Raw genomic sequence first — 15031 nt, forward strand, 5'->3', positions numbered from 1 at the left:
ATTATTTACCAACTCACCCTATAAATTTATTTTTATAAAAATACTTATTATTTACACTTCTATTAGCAAAAGAGTCCATACGAAGAGTTTTTTACGCGCGAAAACTTTTGTCTACGTCACACGCGCGCGTCCTTTCTATTCTCTATGGTTTATGTGATGTTACGCGTATACTTTTAATGGAACATTGCATGGGGTATTTTAGGGTAGCCCGATGTGAATTATCCGATCCGCGCATGCCTGGTGGTCTCCTTGTTACTTACTGCAATAAGCGGGCGCGTTGTCTTGAAAAGTATTAATGTATGTGTGTGGTACCCTAAGAAATGCTATAAAATATATCAAACTATTAGCCAGAATATCGATCGTCCGCGGTATTATATTCAAATAATCATAGCAATTTGCACAAAAACACACTCATTCAATTATTCCGCTGACTCTGTGGCCTAAAAACTGTCTTCGCCTTTCTCATATCGGAGGTCAATTTTGCTAAATTTTATATTATATTTAGACTATATTTTAGCGTGAGAATCCTTTAAAACACAAACATATTTCCATATTTTCCCTAAGATTCTGAACATCTAAGCAAAAATAAGTAAGTGAAATGTGGAATCAAAACATAATCACATTTTAAAAATTGAGGCATTAAAAGTACTTTTACTATATCGTGGACAATACGGGTCATGTTGGTCAGGTAAAATGTATAGAAAAAACTATAAAGCTATGCCTATTAAAATGGTAGCATACGCGTTCCCGGTCATTAATATTCATGACAACCAGGTGATAGTTTACGACCATGGCAACAGTGCGCCGGAGCCTACGACGCGCTCGGCTGAGCATATATCCTGTGGACAGGCATAAGTTGGGATTTTACGAAAAAAACATAAGGTTAAAGACTGTAAACAATAGAGGATTCCTAAAGACAATCAAAGTAAAAAAGTAGCTTTTTTTAAAGGTATTTTATTTCTTAATTTGGTGAAATAACTCCATTGTATTTATTCGTCAAGAATTTATATTTTATATTAATTATATTTATAAAATGATTACTCAACAATATTTATATATTGTTGACGATCATCACAAGAAGCTTCCACCCAGAACACTTTGGAATCAAATTAGATCCTATCCCATTTTTACAATGTCTTAAAATTTCAGGGACAGAGGTATACACAGCACAGTATACCTAAAGCACATTTTCTCCCTACAACAATAAAAATTAATTATTTTTTGCCTTCATCGCGTGCCGTTCTTGTGATTACACATAATAAATCAAATTAATAAACATTATTCAGTTACCCGGTCAAAGGTAAATACCAACGACCGACCACGTGCCAAGTAACTTATGCTCTTGTATAATAATTACGTAATAATTCTTCGGAATAATGAAAACTTTCACGCGGAATCCCAGTAATGCGGCGCGTCACAAAAAGATTACACTTAATAAAAAATATCTTGTATTATTTACTTTTTAATTAAATGTATCAAATTAGATAATTCCAAGTAGGATCAGTGTCAAAATACTTTATTTATAAAAATAATAACACGCCCATCTTACGGAATTGATATCATAATAATGTAACCAAAGACAGTTTACTTTCTATTTGACTGAACATAACTTAAAGTCTCAGAAACATAAACCAACAGATCCTAACTTGGATTTTAAATTTTATTATAAGCCATTGAAATTTTTGAGTAACAAAAAGTATAGGGTCGAAGTGGACGTTCAAAACCACCTTTTTGGATGGTGAAAAAGTTTATTATATAGTATCTCAGAATGGTAAATTAAATAATGTGATAAAAGCATTTTGTGTAAAAATTTATTAAAATTTAAAATAAATAAGTATATTAAACAAGTCTAATTGTTATTAAGAATTTAGTTAAAATGTATTAACAAATATATTTGTAAATTAATAAGTAAACTAATTAAGAATCTTCAATATGGACATTATGGCAGTCTTCTGGGTGTCCTGTTACGCAATCTTGGTGTTCGCAGTAGCATTCTTTGGGTGGGTCTGAAATTATAAATTTGTTTGTCACATGTGGATGTTGGAACCAGCATAACACCACTATAAGGAACATTTATGCCCACAGTGGTATTTCCGAACCAATTCGACTGAAAACCCCTCGAGAAGAGAGCGTACCAATTCTTAAAAGGCCGGCAACGCACTCACGAGCCTGCTGACACTGTTTGTCCATGGGCATATCATTTACCATCAGGTATAGCTCCTGCCCGTTTAGCACCTATTCCATCAACAACAAAAAAACATATCATGTGCAATATCAATATCTAAGTTTGCTCCAGATTGAGGAATACGATTTCTGACAAGACAAATGACTAAGTCAACGACAATGGTTGACTTTTAAGAATAGATTTTGTACGGTTCAAGAATTCAAGACGTGCTTCTAGTAAATATACATTCGCGTGGGCCAGTCCAATGTTAGAATTTGTTCCTGTAAAACACAGGAACAATTTCTGACATTGGCCTCATATTTCTGCATCAGATGCTTGTTCTAAGAGGCAAGTAGGCGATCAGCCTTCTGTGCCTGAACACGCTATCGACTTTGGGGTAAGGCATGCAGTGGGCCTGCGTTCGAACCGCAGGAATGAGGATCTAGCCACTGCCTTACTATTACGAATAGCTCGGCATTGCTTTGTATGCTATATAAATTACACACCTTCAGTCAAATCGTCATTGTAATACAAAAGCAAATCGGGTATGTGCAAATTCTCTGGTAACGCTAAAACATTAAAGATTTCCCTCTCGTCCGGAACACCGTTTTCTTCCAAAGTTAGATCGTATTTCAATGGCTTATCCAAGTATCTCCAGGTGTATGAAAGCATGTGGGAATTGTGAGGAAGGTAGCGCATCATTATTTGATAGAGAGTCTCTTCAGAGCACACTTCTAGAGTTGTCGATGTTCCTATTATGAGAAGTCAGCACCAATAAGAAATAGCCAAAAAACCTTATATTTTCTATACTTTTGGGAATCAGTATAATGTTAGTATAAACGAAACATAGTTTATTAATTGCGATTCTATTATATAAACGATATTTCTTCGTTGTTAAAAATAATATACCTATTAAGGTATTCGTAATCCGAATAGGCCTTGTCTTTGCTGTCACCTTTCCAACAACATTGCTCTCATCCAACCACCAGGGACCACATTTACAAATCGGCCGCCATTTTGTAGATGGTACGACGGGTTCTCTATTCCCGTGCCCATATTGGTGAAATGGGACAGTGGATCCCACTATTGGGTGAGTATATTTTACCCACTCATCGCCTTTGAACCAATGACTCACATCTTTCCCCGCGTACGCAAGAATTGTCATAGCCAACTGAAATATTGCTAAGTTATTTTTTAAAGGTATTTATCATTTCGTTATGTGTAATATTGAAAATCATTGTATTGTTACCTATTTCTATAAAATGGTATATAATGAATATTATATGACTCAAAGCTACATAATATATACATAGTGTATAAAATTACCCGTTTGGCATCACAGTATAAAAATCCCCGTTTAAAACATGGACAGTACTCGACACATTCATCCCTACAGTACCAGTTATTAATGGGACACGAACAAGACTTAATGCATCTGCACAACTTAAACTGTTGCTCCAGCCAAGGGGTGAGGTTGCGAACTTTACCATTAAGAGACACCCAGCAATCCGTCGCTGTGTTGTGCACTGCTACTTCTGCTGGCGTATACCATTGCTGGATTGTGTAAATCATTGTTTAAATATTTTACAAAAATTGAAACATCATATTGTCATTTTGGCAAGTAATGCATATATTTATGTACATTGTCAAAGGTTTAATGTAAAGACTGAACTTTTTAAAACTGTAAACATCAAAAATAATTATTGCGTTTGCAATTGCGTGAATCTGCAGTGAGTGACAATAAATATCAGTAGACAATTATCATTGTCATTATTTTTACAGTAAATAAGACATCCCCAGTTGGCATAAATAAAAGCCATAAACAAGAAAAAAAATAAGACATCACAATTACTTCATAAATTATATTATAATGACAATAATAGTAATATATACATTTACCAGACAAAAGCATGTATAGTACAGATTTCATTTCATTAATATCAGTATATAAAAAATCAACCTGTTTCTTGGGTAAAATATGTTTTATATTTTTATGGGAGTAATACTTTCCATACTACTTCTATGGAATTTATACATACAATATTGTAGCAGGATTAAAAATAGTGATTGTAAATGAGGCTTCTGTAATTGATATAATAATATAATCTGAGATTATTTGTTTGACTAAAACTTGTTACATTATGCATTACAGTATGCGTGAACACCTGCAGAGTAATAAGCATGTTTGTCTTTTTCCTGGTTCTACTATCTCTCATTAGTGTCAAGATGGCTGAACATGTGGTGCTTGTGACAAGTGCTTGACAATATCAACCCAATCCCAGCCCCTTGGCTTCTCTCCACCTTTACCCATTTCTGCTTTGTCCCATGCTCTTCTCTTTTGTGATTTGCTGAGCTGTTCTTTCTTTTCTGGCTTCTTAGATTCCAACTGGAAATAAAATATAAGTTAGAGAACCTTAACATTGACCTGTGGTGTATATTTTTTGTTTCTTATGAAAACAAAACTTGATTATTATTATAGCTTTAATCCGGTTAAAAAAGTGTTTTCTTTGGTTAATATTTATTTATTTCATGCTTATTTTTTTAAGAGGGTCCAGTCTTTTATTATCTAGATTTAGACTAGTATATTTATGGTATATCAAAGCATTACCTTTGAGTTTATTCTTACTCTCTCACCTGTTCTGTTATTGCCACTTTCTCTAATCGCACTGCAACCACCTCCTCTACTTGTTCAGCAAGAATCTCAGGCACTTTTTCTCTAAGGCACTCAAATAATGTATATGTCATAGCACAACCAAGCCACTGCTCTGCTTCGGCATCAAGAATCTTCAGAATATTTTCTTTCACAGATGAAATCCTGGAATATTTACAACATAAATTTTGTATCTCATACTTTTCATTCATCACATATCATTAATAAGAAATTAAGACATGCTTTGATGTCAAACCAACTAATTTCCTACCATAGATGTAGGATAAAAAGTACTTTACTGCTTACTTCCTGCCTTAGTTATTATTGACTTCTCGCATTAAAATATACTTAAATTAAATAAATTATAATCTAATACTTACAAGTGTTGATTGTAAAATATTTCTAAATTGATTCTAGGTTTCTCTGTAGGATATGTAGGACCCCAACATATCTCTACTATGAATGATTTCTCTTCCTCTCTATACTGTAATTTAAAAAATCAACAGAGCATTGATAAAAATTTAAATCTAACTATGTTTTGACTTTCAAACCTATAAGCAACAAATCTTAGATTCAGATTTCTATATCTGTATTGTGTATTTAGTAATTTACAGATTTAAATGCTATCACTTTTTAGATCTAAGGCGTGCCAGTTTCTTTATATTTTCCTTGTAGGTACAAGCATGTATTAATTATGCATATAGAAAAAAGTCCATTAGTGAACAGCTGTAAAACTTAAGCTCAGGTTGGGCACCTCAGGTGAGGTGCATGCCACTAGAGTGTTGATCTAATCTATAGGGCATTTTTTTAATGTTATGGATGTATAGGTTAGAAAATGGCCCTCTTTTCATTATGTAATCTCTTTCTTTGTAAGATCTAGATATAAATAATATTAAAGGCTTAAAGCTTTTACAAATTCAATATTTAATCTATAGACAAACTCTTTTATATACATTTTAATCTTAGATAGTCACCTTATACTGATAAGTCTTGTCATTTAATTGTTTGAAGTTCTCGTCTCCTTCGTAAATGGACTTTAAAACCTCAACTTCTTCAGCCTGTTGCTCGGCATCATCAGACATTTTATATTGGAAATCTTTAAGAAATGTAAAAAAGAAACATAATTCATAACAGTATATATATTATGTGTATATAATATAAATTAGTTTAAAGTTTTGTAAGTCATGATCAAACAGTAATTTAGGTTATTATAAGAATATCTATACAACATAAACCTACTCACACCCTAAAGACAGTAAGTTTCTTGTTGAAATAAATTCAGTTTTAGATATCTCGTGCTAATTAACATTTACTTTATAAGCATCGAAAGACTCTTCCTGTTGCAGAATTTATTATTATAATATTAAGAAATTGAACAGCTGTTATGAGGTATCCGTTTTGGTTGACAGTTTATCCATAGAGTAGTATTTCACATTCATTACCTGTGATCCGGCAGATATAGCAGTGTATAATGGGAATAAAAATCGTATTCGTGTTTGACCTGAAGTTTGCATAATGTTTCAAATGACGTTTAATTTTAAGTTCTCAATTTTTGTTGTGATTTGTGACATTTAAATATACGTTAAATCCTGATATTTGAATTGAAAAACTGTGGGGATTAGAATTAAAACTCAATATATTTAATTTTGTTGGTTAAATGTTAACAAATATAGGGGTGAAGAAATTATTTTCGGAAAATGAATTCTAAAGAAAATAGGCCCCCGATATCAGGATCAACAACAAGCACACCTAAACTGCCCGGACAATGTGATGGTTTTAAGATACCGGCAGCACCAGCTAGTCGACCGTTGCTGAATAGTGTTCAACTACAAAATGTGACGGATGAAGCAAGTACGTCTGAACCTAAAAAGGATGGAAAAAAGCTTTGGGCTATTACCGACTTTGATCTTGGACGACCACTCGGAAAGGGTAAATTTGGAAGTGTTTATTTGGCAAGGGAAAAATTATCACATTATGTAGTGGCTCTTAAAGTTTTGTTCAAAAGCCAAATTCTTTCTTCTGACATCGAGCACCAAGTGCGGCGTGAAGTTGAAATTCAATGTCGCCTCCGACATCCTAACATTCTTCGCATGTATGGTTACTTCCATGACGAAAAGCGCATTTATCTTATATTGGAATACGCTAAACATGGTGCTCTGTATAGACTATTAAGACTTCTTAAGAAATTTGATGAAAAGACAGCTGCAATCTATATAAGAGATTTGACTAAAGCCCTCATTTATTGCCACCAGAAAAAAGTTATTCATAGAGATCTTAAACCAGAAAATTTATTGATTGGTCACAATTGGGAGTTGAAAATAGCAGATTTTGGCTGGTCTGTTCACTCACCTTCATCTAGACGCATGACCCTTTGTGGAACATTAGACTATCTATCTCCTGAAATGGTTGATTCTAAACCACATAGTTATGCAGTTGATATATGGAGTCTTGGAGTACTTTGCTATGAATTATTAGTAGGACTTCCACCATTTGAATCGACTGATCACAGTTTAACATATAAAAAAATTAGACATGTAATTATTAAGTATCCTGATTATGTGTCAGAATTAGCGAGAGATTTAATAGGAAAATTGCTTGTTATTAAGCCTGAGGACAGGCTACCATTAGCTAAAGTTTTGAAACATCCTTGGATTGTTCAGAATGCCCCAGAAGGTACAAAACCACCTCCTTTTGATATTGCAGAACAGAAATAGTTCCCAAAGATATGACAATTAACATTTAAGGAAATTGCTTAAGCTGGCTTAAAAAAGGCTTTACAGCCTTTTTTACTTATTTCCAATAATCTTCAATACTCACTACATACAACGCCATTCGTGATATACTTTAATTCTCTACTATACTAACTTTTTGGTTACATTACAATGCAATTTTTCTTAATATTTTCTAACAATATTATTTTGTACTTTTATTATCTTTGTTCTTATGTATTTTACCAAAACATTAAATAATTATAAAATATAGAGAATTGTGTAGTAGTAATAATGAAACTTTGAAAAATGAATTATATAGTAAAATATTTTAAAGTTATAAGGACTGATTAATTATGGATAATAATATACATAGATAAGTAATTAAAGTTTTTTTATTTTTACTCTTATAATACTCATCTAAATTATATTTATCAAATGTAGGGTCCCTTTTAACAACCAAATTCCAGTGTGCATATTCACATAGTAAACAAAGAGTACTAATGGTGTAACCAATGGCTAAAGCGATAAAGGCACAATACATTTTCTTCAAATTAATTAAAGCCTTAATTTCTTCCTCACTAGTGTCTAAAGTCCTTATTTTGTACATAGCATCATTTTGCCATTTCTCAATAAGACCAACTTCAATTATTTGTTTTAAATAAATATCTACTAAAGGCTTCAAAGGAGAATTCTTATGAAAACCTATAGATATTGGTGCATTAACAACACAGTCCGACATAATGTGGAGATTTCTTTCACCTTGACCATCCACCTCTGTGCTATTCATAGTAAAATTGCCAACATCCATGATTGTGCTTGCTTTTTTTCTCTTCACACTAAGGTACTTTAAAAAATCTGAGCTGTCATAATAGGCGAATACGCCACGGGCTATACGAGTTGCAGCTTCACAAGGATCATTAATATGTTCAAAATTATCTCCGATTTTTTGGCCTTTCTCATCTAATGATTGTTGAAAAAATTTCTTTGTTTCGCTACCCCAGCCTCCGCATTTCAGTTTGCTATCAACCAATTCGTTTAAATTATCAATGGTGACTCTTGGCGCTGGGTTTGCTAGAATAGCAGTCATGCTTGCTCTGTATGATACTACTAACAAAATGCAGTATAGCCAATACCAGCCAGTTAATAACCTTATTGACCAGCCAGTAGGTAACTTAGGTAAAGACACGACTACAAGCATTCCATATGTATAAAGAATGCTATTTGTAATTTCGCCGAACAAATACAAGCCAACTGGTTTTTGACCTGCAAATAGTTTGTCCGTTGAGTCAGATTTAGCAAGCTTGTTTGATTAGCAACATTAATATTCTACCTGAGTATAGTTCGTTAGCCTGGTAGTATCGACATGAGGTCATTGAATCTAAAGGAAATTGTAACATCATACAGATAGTTAGGGAGGCGAGGTAACTAAATGGCGTAATTCAACGGAGCCGTCGAGACCTATCAAAATCAAAGATTAAATAATTTCGAAAAGAAAAGCTCGTATGGTAAAAACTATTTTAGCGGTGGGTTTGGCGCGGCGAACATTTTCAAAAATGTTCAAAAAAACAGTTACTTGGGCATTCTCGAGCGCGTCAGATATTCATACTACGTATGCCCCAAGTGCCTCTGATAACAACGGTATACTAATCTGCCGGTTTGCGTGGTGGGGGTAGACATATAAAGTAGTCAAAAATGCAAAAATTACTCGAGCGCGTCAGATTTTCGGAAGGGGTGTTAAGTAGGCCCCAAGGAAGCTCCCTTAAAAAAAACTGACGATTTCGGCGTGACGATAATTTACGATGAATTTTTGAAGATGCAAAAAAAAAGTTTTTTTGAAATACTCGAGCGCGTCAGTTTTTCATAGGGGAGGTTTATCTCGGTATCCTGAAAGCATATATTCTTAATCGGACAAAAATGTTGGTGGGTTCTCTTAATCTGACCGAAAAAGGTTTTTTGGTTTCTTTTTTTCCTTTCTTTCTCCTTGATAAATCGGGGAGTTTTTGCTTCGATTCTTCACTTCGTTTTGCTTACGGTACGTCCAAAAAACAATTTGAGGATCAATAGGCTATTGAATAATATACATACATGAAACTGTACATGTTAATAATACTTTTGTATACAGATACGCGTAACTTTTTCCGAGTCCACGAAAATTGTCGAGAAGCTTTAGAAAAAAATTGAGATATAATAAAAGTCACATAATTTAATAATCGTAATTTCATATCAATTTTTTTTAACACCCTGAATTTTCGAGATATACTCAAAAATCGGGAGTTTGAGTTATTATGATTCTTCAAGTCAAAAAGTTTTAACTTTGGAGAAAAATGTAAAGAGACCTTTTTTGTTTAAAATAAAATTACCTTTTTTGTTTATTTAAACTTTTTTTGTTGTAAAATGTATCGTTCGCGACTTATATGGCGCAACGCGTTCTTCGGATGACGAAAGAAATGGCTCCTCCACACTTCCGGCCATGCGGAAACCGGCAGATTTTGTATTTTTAGTAAGTTTTAGATTATATTTTTCAAGATAAAAAAAAATCGAGCTCTAAAATGCCGGATTAACTTTTTTTTTACAAGTTCGCTACCCTATAACTCGGCGGCGTCAAGGACTTATCGTCAGATTAGTTAAATTTAGTCTTTAAACACTAAAATCAACCTCCAATATCTTAATCTGACGCGCCCGAGTACTTCAGACTATCGATTTTTTTTACTAATCTGATCGTCTATCCTAGGCGCGCGTCACTACATATAGAGCTAAATACTTTACAAGGTTGTTCTATTAGGTCTAAGGTATCTCTCATATCTTAAACTGCCACGCTCGAGTATTACCGAAAATTCCCCTATTCGCCTCCTAACTAAGTGAAATGTCACTATTACTCAATTAATAATTTTCAAGTTAAGCATATTATTCATTATTTTTGCTTGTACTTTAAAGGCATGAATATAATGAAATTTTACAAATATTTGTTTTAAAAATTGCGTTGTTTATGTTGACTGCCTTATGTCATAATCCAATACATTTTTGACGAACTGGTCGACGTCCGTCTTAGCGGTAAGTCTCGTTTACCTACTGGGAACCTACGGCCTTCACTTACACTCATTAATATTATTTATTTACACTTTATTGCACAACATAAAAACGATTTACAAAATATATAAAAAAAACCTTTCTTAGTGCAACGGGCGGCCTTTTCGTCACAAATTTATCTCTTCCAGGCAACCCTAATAATATAAATAATAATTGTGGGATATATATAGAAAGCAAGAAATATATCAATGATGCTTAATCAAAATTATAAAATATATAGAATATCGGTTGAATCTTACAAGAAACTTTTTAAAAATTTTAAAAATAACATAACACCGAAAGAATGCATGTAAATGACGCCGAAATTCATCAGGAAGGGAGTGTCATGGCTTTACAGCGGAAAAATATAAAAGAAAGGTTAAAGAAGTTTGTAAAGTAGGGTCTTCCTTTCTTACCTTGTGATTTCTCCTTATTAACTTGACGGGAATCTTTTAAATCCTCACGAAACGTAATCAAATTCAAGTAAAAGTGTGCTAGCCCAAAAAATATTGATCCTGTCACCAGCAGAACTAGGAGAACGGCTACCCACATGTTTAATCTAAATATTTTTAGTAATTTGTAGACTTTCCAAACAGTGTTGTAAAACATAGTAAATCGTTTCAGTTCAAGAGTTTTTTCATGCAAACTTTAATTTTTTATATAACTTGGATCATGGATGTATACGTCGATCAATGAAATTTTATTTTTACATATTGTTACGCCGACGGGTTGACTGAAATGTTTGGATTTATCCTTAAGTTAGAGACGTTTTTTGCAGGGTGAAATGTGACTTATGACTGTTTTAAGTGCGATTCCGAGAGATTAACATAGACGAGATAAAAGTGATACGTTTTGTATCCAATCCTCTAGCTCGTAACAATATTCATATACACAAACGACCCGGCTTAGGTAGACTCATTAGTATGTCCATCGTATGAAGACCGACATACCTTCGAAATGATAAATTAAACAGACTTAAAAAATGTTTCTGCTCTCATCAATCAATTTAATGTGAAGTCGTAAAGAATTTGATGACAAAAATTAATATATATTTTCTAATATGTTATGATAATTTACATCCGGTCGACATGTAAATTATGGCAATATAGATTTGTATTTAGACTTTCCAGGTGAAATTACCTGTAATTTGGTGTTTTAAATTCATAATTTTAAGTTAAAACTTACTTAAATGGTAAAATTAATGTTTTCCACGAATTGTCTGTAAGGGCCTCTGGCGTGAGGAAAGTCCAACATTGCGACGTGTAGGGAATGCTCAAATCTGACAAGTCCAAATGATAAGGAGTATACTGAAGGTTGCCCAGGGCAACATCAGCCTTCCCACTGACCATTTCACCTAACAGTCCAGAGTAGGATCCATTTGCTTGCTTCTCGCCCCATTTGTAAACATCGGCGTTAATTGGTTGGTATAAATTTGGTCTGAAGTTCATTTTTTGGGATAGTGTATTGAGAATCTGTGTAATAATAGGTATAAAGAGTAGGTATTTCGGAACAAATCCGCGGTTACCCTTCCGTGACGCTATGAATGTAAGGATATGATACAGAAACGAGACTTATCGCGAACTCCCTCATGTCAAAAACATGTTGACGTACGCGAGTCCGACGTAGCGTTAAGTCACGTTTTTGTATCTTACTCTAAGATTATTATTTGTACTGTACAAAAGAAACTTGGCTCGAATGCTCTCATCGTAGGCGGGCCAAAAATTTGGTTAAATAAGTGTTGTAGCGCTACTGTATTTTTATTTAATATACAAGGAAAATCTTACCTCAACCTCCACACCGCTGACCTTATTAGACACATTTTGTTGCATAATCACCACCGACGGAACATGTTCCAAGTAAACAACATTCAAAATTTCACCATTTAAATTACTTGTCTTAACAAAAAACAACTCTTTTCCATACTGAAACCTGCCGTTTCTCCAAATATCAACCCTACGTGGTACAAACACTCCCTTAATCGGGTTTGGGTATGGAACGGTAGATATGTCAAACCAAGGTTTGCTTTTCAACTTTCCAATGACTTTCTTGTGGTGTTTTATGAAAATTGCGTTCACAATACGCTTCCATAAGTAGTGGAAGTCGCTATGGAAAAGTCTTATGTCGTAAAGCAGTATAAATTTAGCTCGTGTATTGAGAAGTCGATATCTGAAATACAAATTATTTATGCGTTTCTTTTTTGCTACATAGAATAACCAGCCTATTAAAATTAGTAGATAGTTAGCATACTGTTTTGAGCTAGCTCCGCTCAACGAGGTCGTGCTTTCGAAACTTTGCAACGATGGAAGTTTCTCTTCAGTTCCTTCACCGTACGAGCTTTCCTTTTGCTCAAAAATCAATGACGTGTAGACAGAAGGCTGAACTTGTATATCAAGAACCAGATACAATATCAAGTGGCTTTTAACACATTTAACGTTAGTAGGGTAGCAGGTTTTTATAAACAAAATGAAAATAAATTACAAAGACGTCGTATTACCTGTCCCCAAATTTTAAAAGTCTCGTTACTTGTAAGCCATTAGCCAATAAAATCACATACACGTTGCAACCATCATCTTTCGCACGAGAAATGGATTCCAACGTATCGAAGTTTGGTGAAAGTAAATCCTCATTTTCTCGAACAACAATCTATGGAAAAACCACTCGCTTGTATGGAAAACGCATTTGTACTTGTACAACGGCACTCGTAGTTACGCGAAAAACTCATCTTCTCGATTGATTCATGGAAGAGCTGTGCCTCAACAATATAACAAAACAAGTGTTATACCGCGCTCCATGCTCAGGACAAAATTATTTATACCAAGAAAATGTTTTAATCTGATGTCCTTTCATTATACTATGTAAAATTGGATGCAAAATGTTTTAAAATTTAATTTTTAATATTTCAGAGACTATACTGTACCTAAACTTTGATACTGGTTCCAATAATAAATTGTTACAAAACTAAGTACCGTCAGAAAAGGCAAAGGCGTAGTTCTCTTAAACAATCCCCCGTCAAAGACATTTAGGTAGATATCATCAGTAATTGCCGTGATGCAAGTGACATCATTTCTTTTCGCCAGATCATTGAGTACCGTAATGATGATATTCTGTAGGTCTTTACGAATGTTGATATCTTTAATAATAGATCCTATGTCGCACACACCACTGAAAAAAAATATATGACTTGATTTGAAGATATTTTGGCATATATGTTATAAAAATATACAAAACCAGCGGATACGACAGACGTTGTCCTATACACGTCTTACATACAAAAAAAACTCATAATGTAAACCATTCTCGAGTCCACTTGAACACACAAAAAAATTCATCAAAATCTCACAGCCGTTTAGGTGTTTAATTACGAACACATGAACAGAAGATTTATAACCTAGTTACCTGACTGTAGAGCCATTTGGCGGGCTAATTTGTGAATCTCAAACATCAAATGCATACAAAAAAATGTGTGCGTACAAAGTACACAAGTCATAAGTGAAACTTCTTTGTAAATTAATTATAGCTAAGGTAAAAGCCCTAATAGATGATCATGCACCAGTATATAATTTGTATGTCTATATCTATGGAACACTGTTTACAAACTGTATACGTGCTAATGATAATATAAATAAATAAAGTTATGAATAATAATAATAAAGCCACTTTAATTCGATACTGTAAAAAATACATATCAAATGAGTATTAGTTTTGTTATAATACTTAGTCTACGTTAGTTATTGTAATTTCCGTTTCTTTGTGTTATGCAGTATGGGCCCCTTTTTGACCCTCCTGAACTTTCCATTTGGATCTGTTCTTAGCTTCCGTTCCGCTGTTCTTAGTACTAATAATCATGGAACTAATACTTAACGAAGTTTTAAGTTGGTTGTGATTTTTAGAGATCTTCTCTCACACAGATTTGCTAATATGGGGCGACTTTCTTATTCGTAAAAACTATGTGCAACTCAAGAATATCAATCAGAGTTCCACGAGACCGCAATTTTTTTACATTACGTTACACGACGGAGTACAAAGTTCATATATGACCAATACGTGACAAACAATAGGAAATGTTAATCATCAATAATACTTACTAATTAAAAAATAGCCCACTTAATAGAAAAAGCAGATGTCCTGCCATGGTTAAAACATGCTATCAAGTAAGTTAAATGCGAAGACTGATTGACAGAACTAATTTGGTATGTAAATGAAAGGCAATCGTTGGATTTAATTATTTATTTCAATTATTCCAGTTCTAAGGGTATATCTTTTATTAAGAATATACCAAATTGAAAAGCGATTTATTTTCAAATATCTTTAAAAAAAAATAAGAGTGGTAAAATGTCCGACGTTTATGTGCTTTATATGAATCATTGTTACGGGTTGTGTAAAGGCTTTTTCTTACTTTGTAAAAGTTAGGAAAAGGTCGAAACCGGTTGACGATTGGAG

At 33.6% G+C, this 15031-nt stretch overlaps 4 protein-coding genes across 5 annotated transcripts; 1 reads left to right on the top strand and 3 right to left on the bottom strand.

Annotated features, from left to right (window-relative positions):
• Positions 1–1809: 1809 nt before the first annotated feature.
• On the bottom strand, positions 1810–3865 carry LOC123720323 (cytochrome b5 domain-containing protein 1). Of its 2 annotated transcripts, XM_045676880.1 has the most exons (4): positions 3491–3829; positions 3074–3335; positions 2671–2916; positions 1813–2006 (listed from the first exon to the last, which is right to left on the bottom strand). In XM_045676880.1, exons 1-4 carry the CDS (start codon positions 3734–3736, stop codon positions 1918–1920), a joined length of 843 nt encoding a protein of 280 aa, XP_045532836.1. In that variant the 5' UTR covers positions 3737–3829; the 3' UTR covers positions 1813–1917. The 2 variants fall into 2 exon arrangements, with proteins under 2 accessions (XP_045532837.1, XP_045532836.1); XM_045676881.1 differs by lacking the exon at positions 3074–3335 and having other exon boundaries at positions 1810–2006; positions 3652–3865.
• A 174-nt stretch (positions 3866–4039) lies between these two features.
• LOC123720525 (RWD domain-containing protein 4) lies at positions 4040–6232 on the bottom strand. The gene is made up of 5 exons (XM_045677172.1): positions 6060–6232; positions 5789–5910; positions 5195–5298; positions 4799–4979; positions 4040–4550 (listed from the first exon to the last, which is right to left on the bottom strand). The coding sequence occupies exons 2-5, from the start codon at positions 5894–5896 to the stop codon at positions 4386–4388; spliced, it is 558 nt and encodes a 185-aa protein (XP_045533128.1). The 5' UTR covers positions 5897–5910; positions 6060–6232; the 3' UTR covers positions 4040–4385.
• Positions 6233–6374: 142 nt separating this feature from the next.
• On the top strand, positions 6375–7712 carry LOC123720524 (serine/threonine-protein kinase Aurora-2-like). The gene has a single exon (XM_045677171.1). The coding sequence runs from the start codon at positions 6512–6514 to the stop codon at positions 7526–7528; it is 1017 nt and encodes a 338-aa protein (XP_045533127.1). The 5' UTR covers positions 6375–6511; the 3' UTR covers positions 7529–7712.
• Positions 7713–7916: 204 nt separating this feature from the next.
• LOC123720227 (glutamate receptor ionotropic, kainate glr-3-like) lies at positions 7917–14003 on the bottom strand (the record flags this gene model as incomplete). The annotated part of the gene is made up of 7 exons (XM_045676767.1): positions 13993–14003; positions 13558–13753; positions 13086–13234; positions 12376–12757; positions 11777–12063; positions 11008–11150; positions 7917–8788 (listed from the first exon to the last, which is right to left on the bottom strand). Coding segments are annotated over exons 1-7 (2040 nt in total), but the record flags the coding sequence as incomplete, so codon positions are not given.
• Positions 14004–15031: the final 1028 nt, after the last annotated feature.

This window comes from Pieris brassicae, chromosome 2 (assembly GCF_905147105.1).
Source record: "Pieris brassicae chromosome 2, ilPieBrab1.1, whole genome shotgun sequence".
Lineage (NCBI taxonomy): Eukaryota > Metazoa > Arthropoda > Insecta > Lepidoptera > Pieridae > Pieris > Pieris brassicae.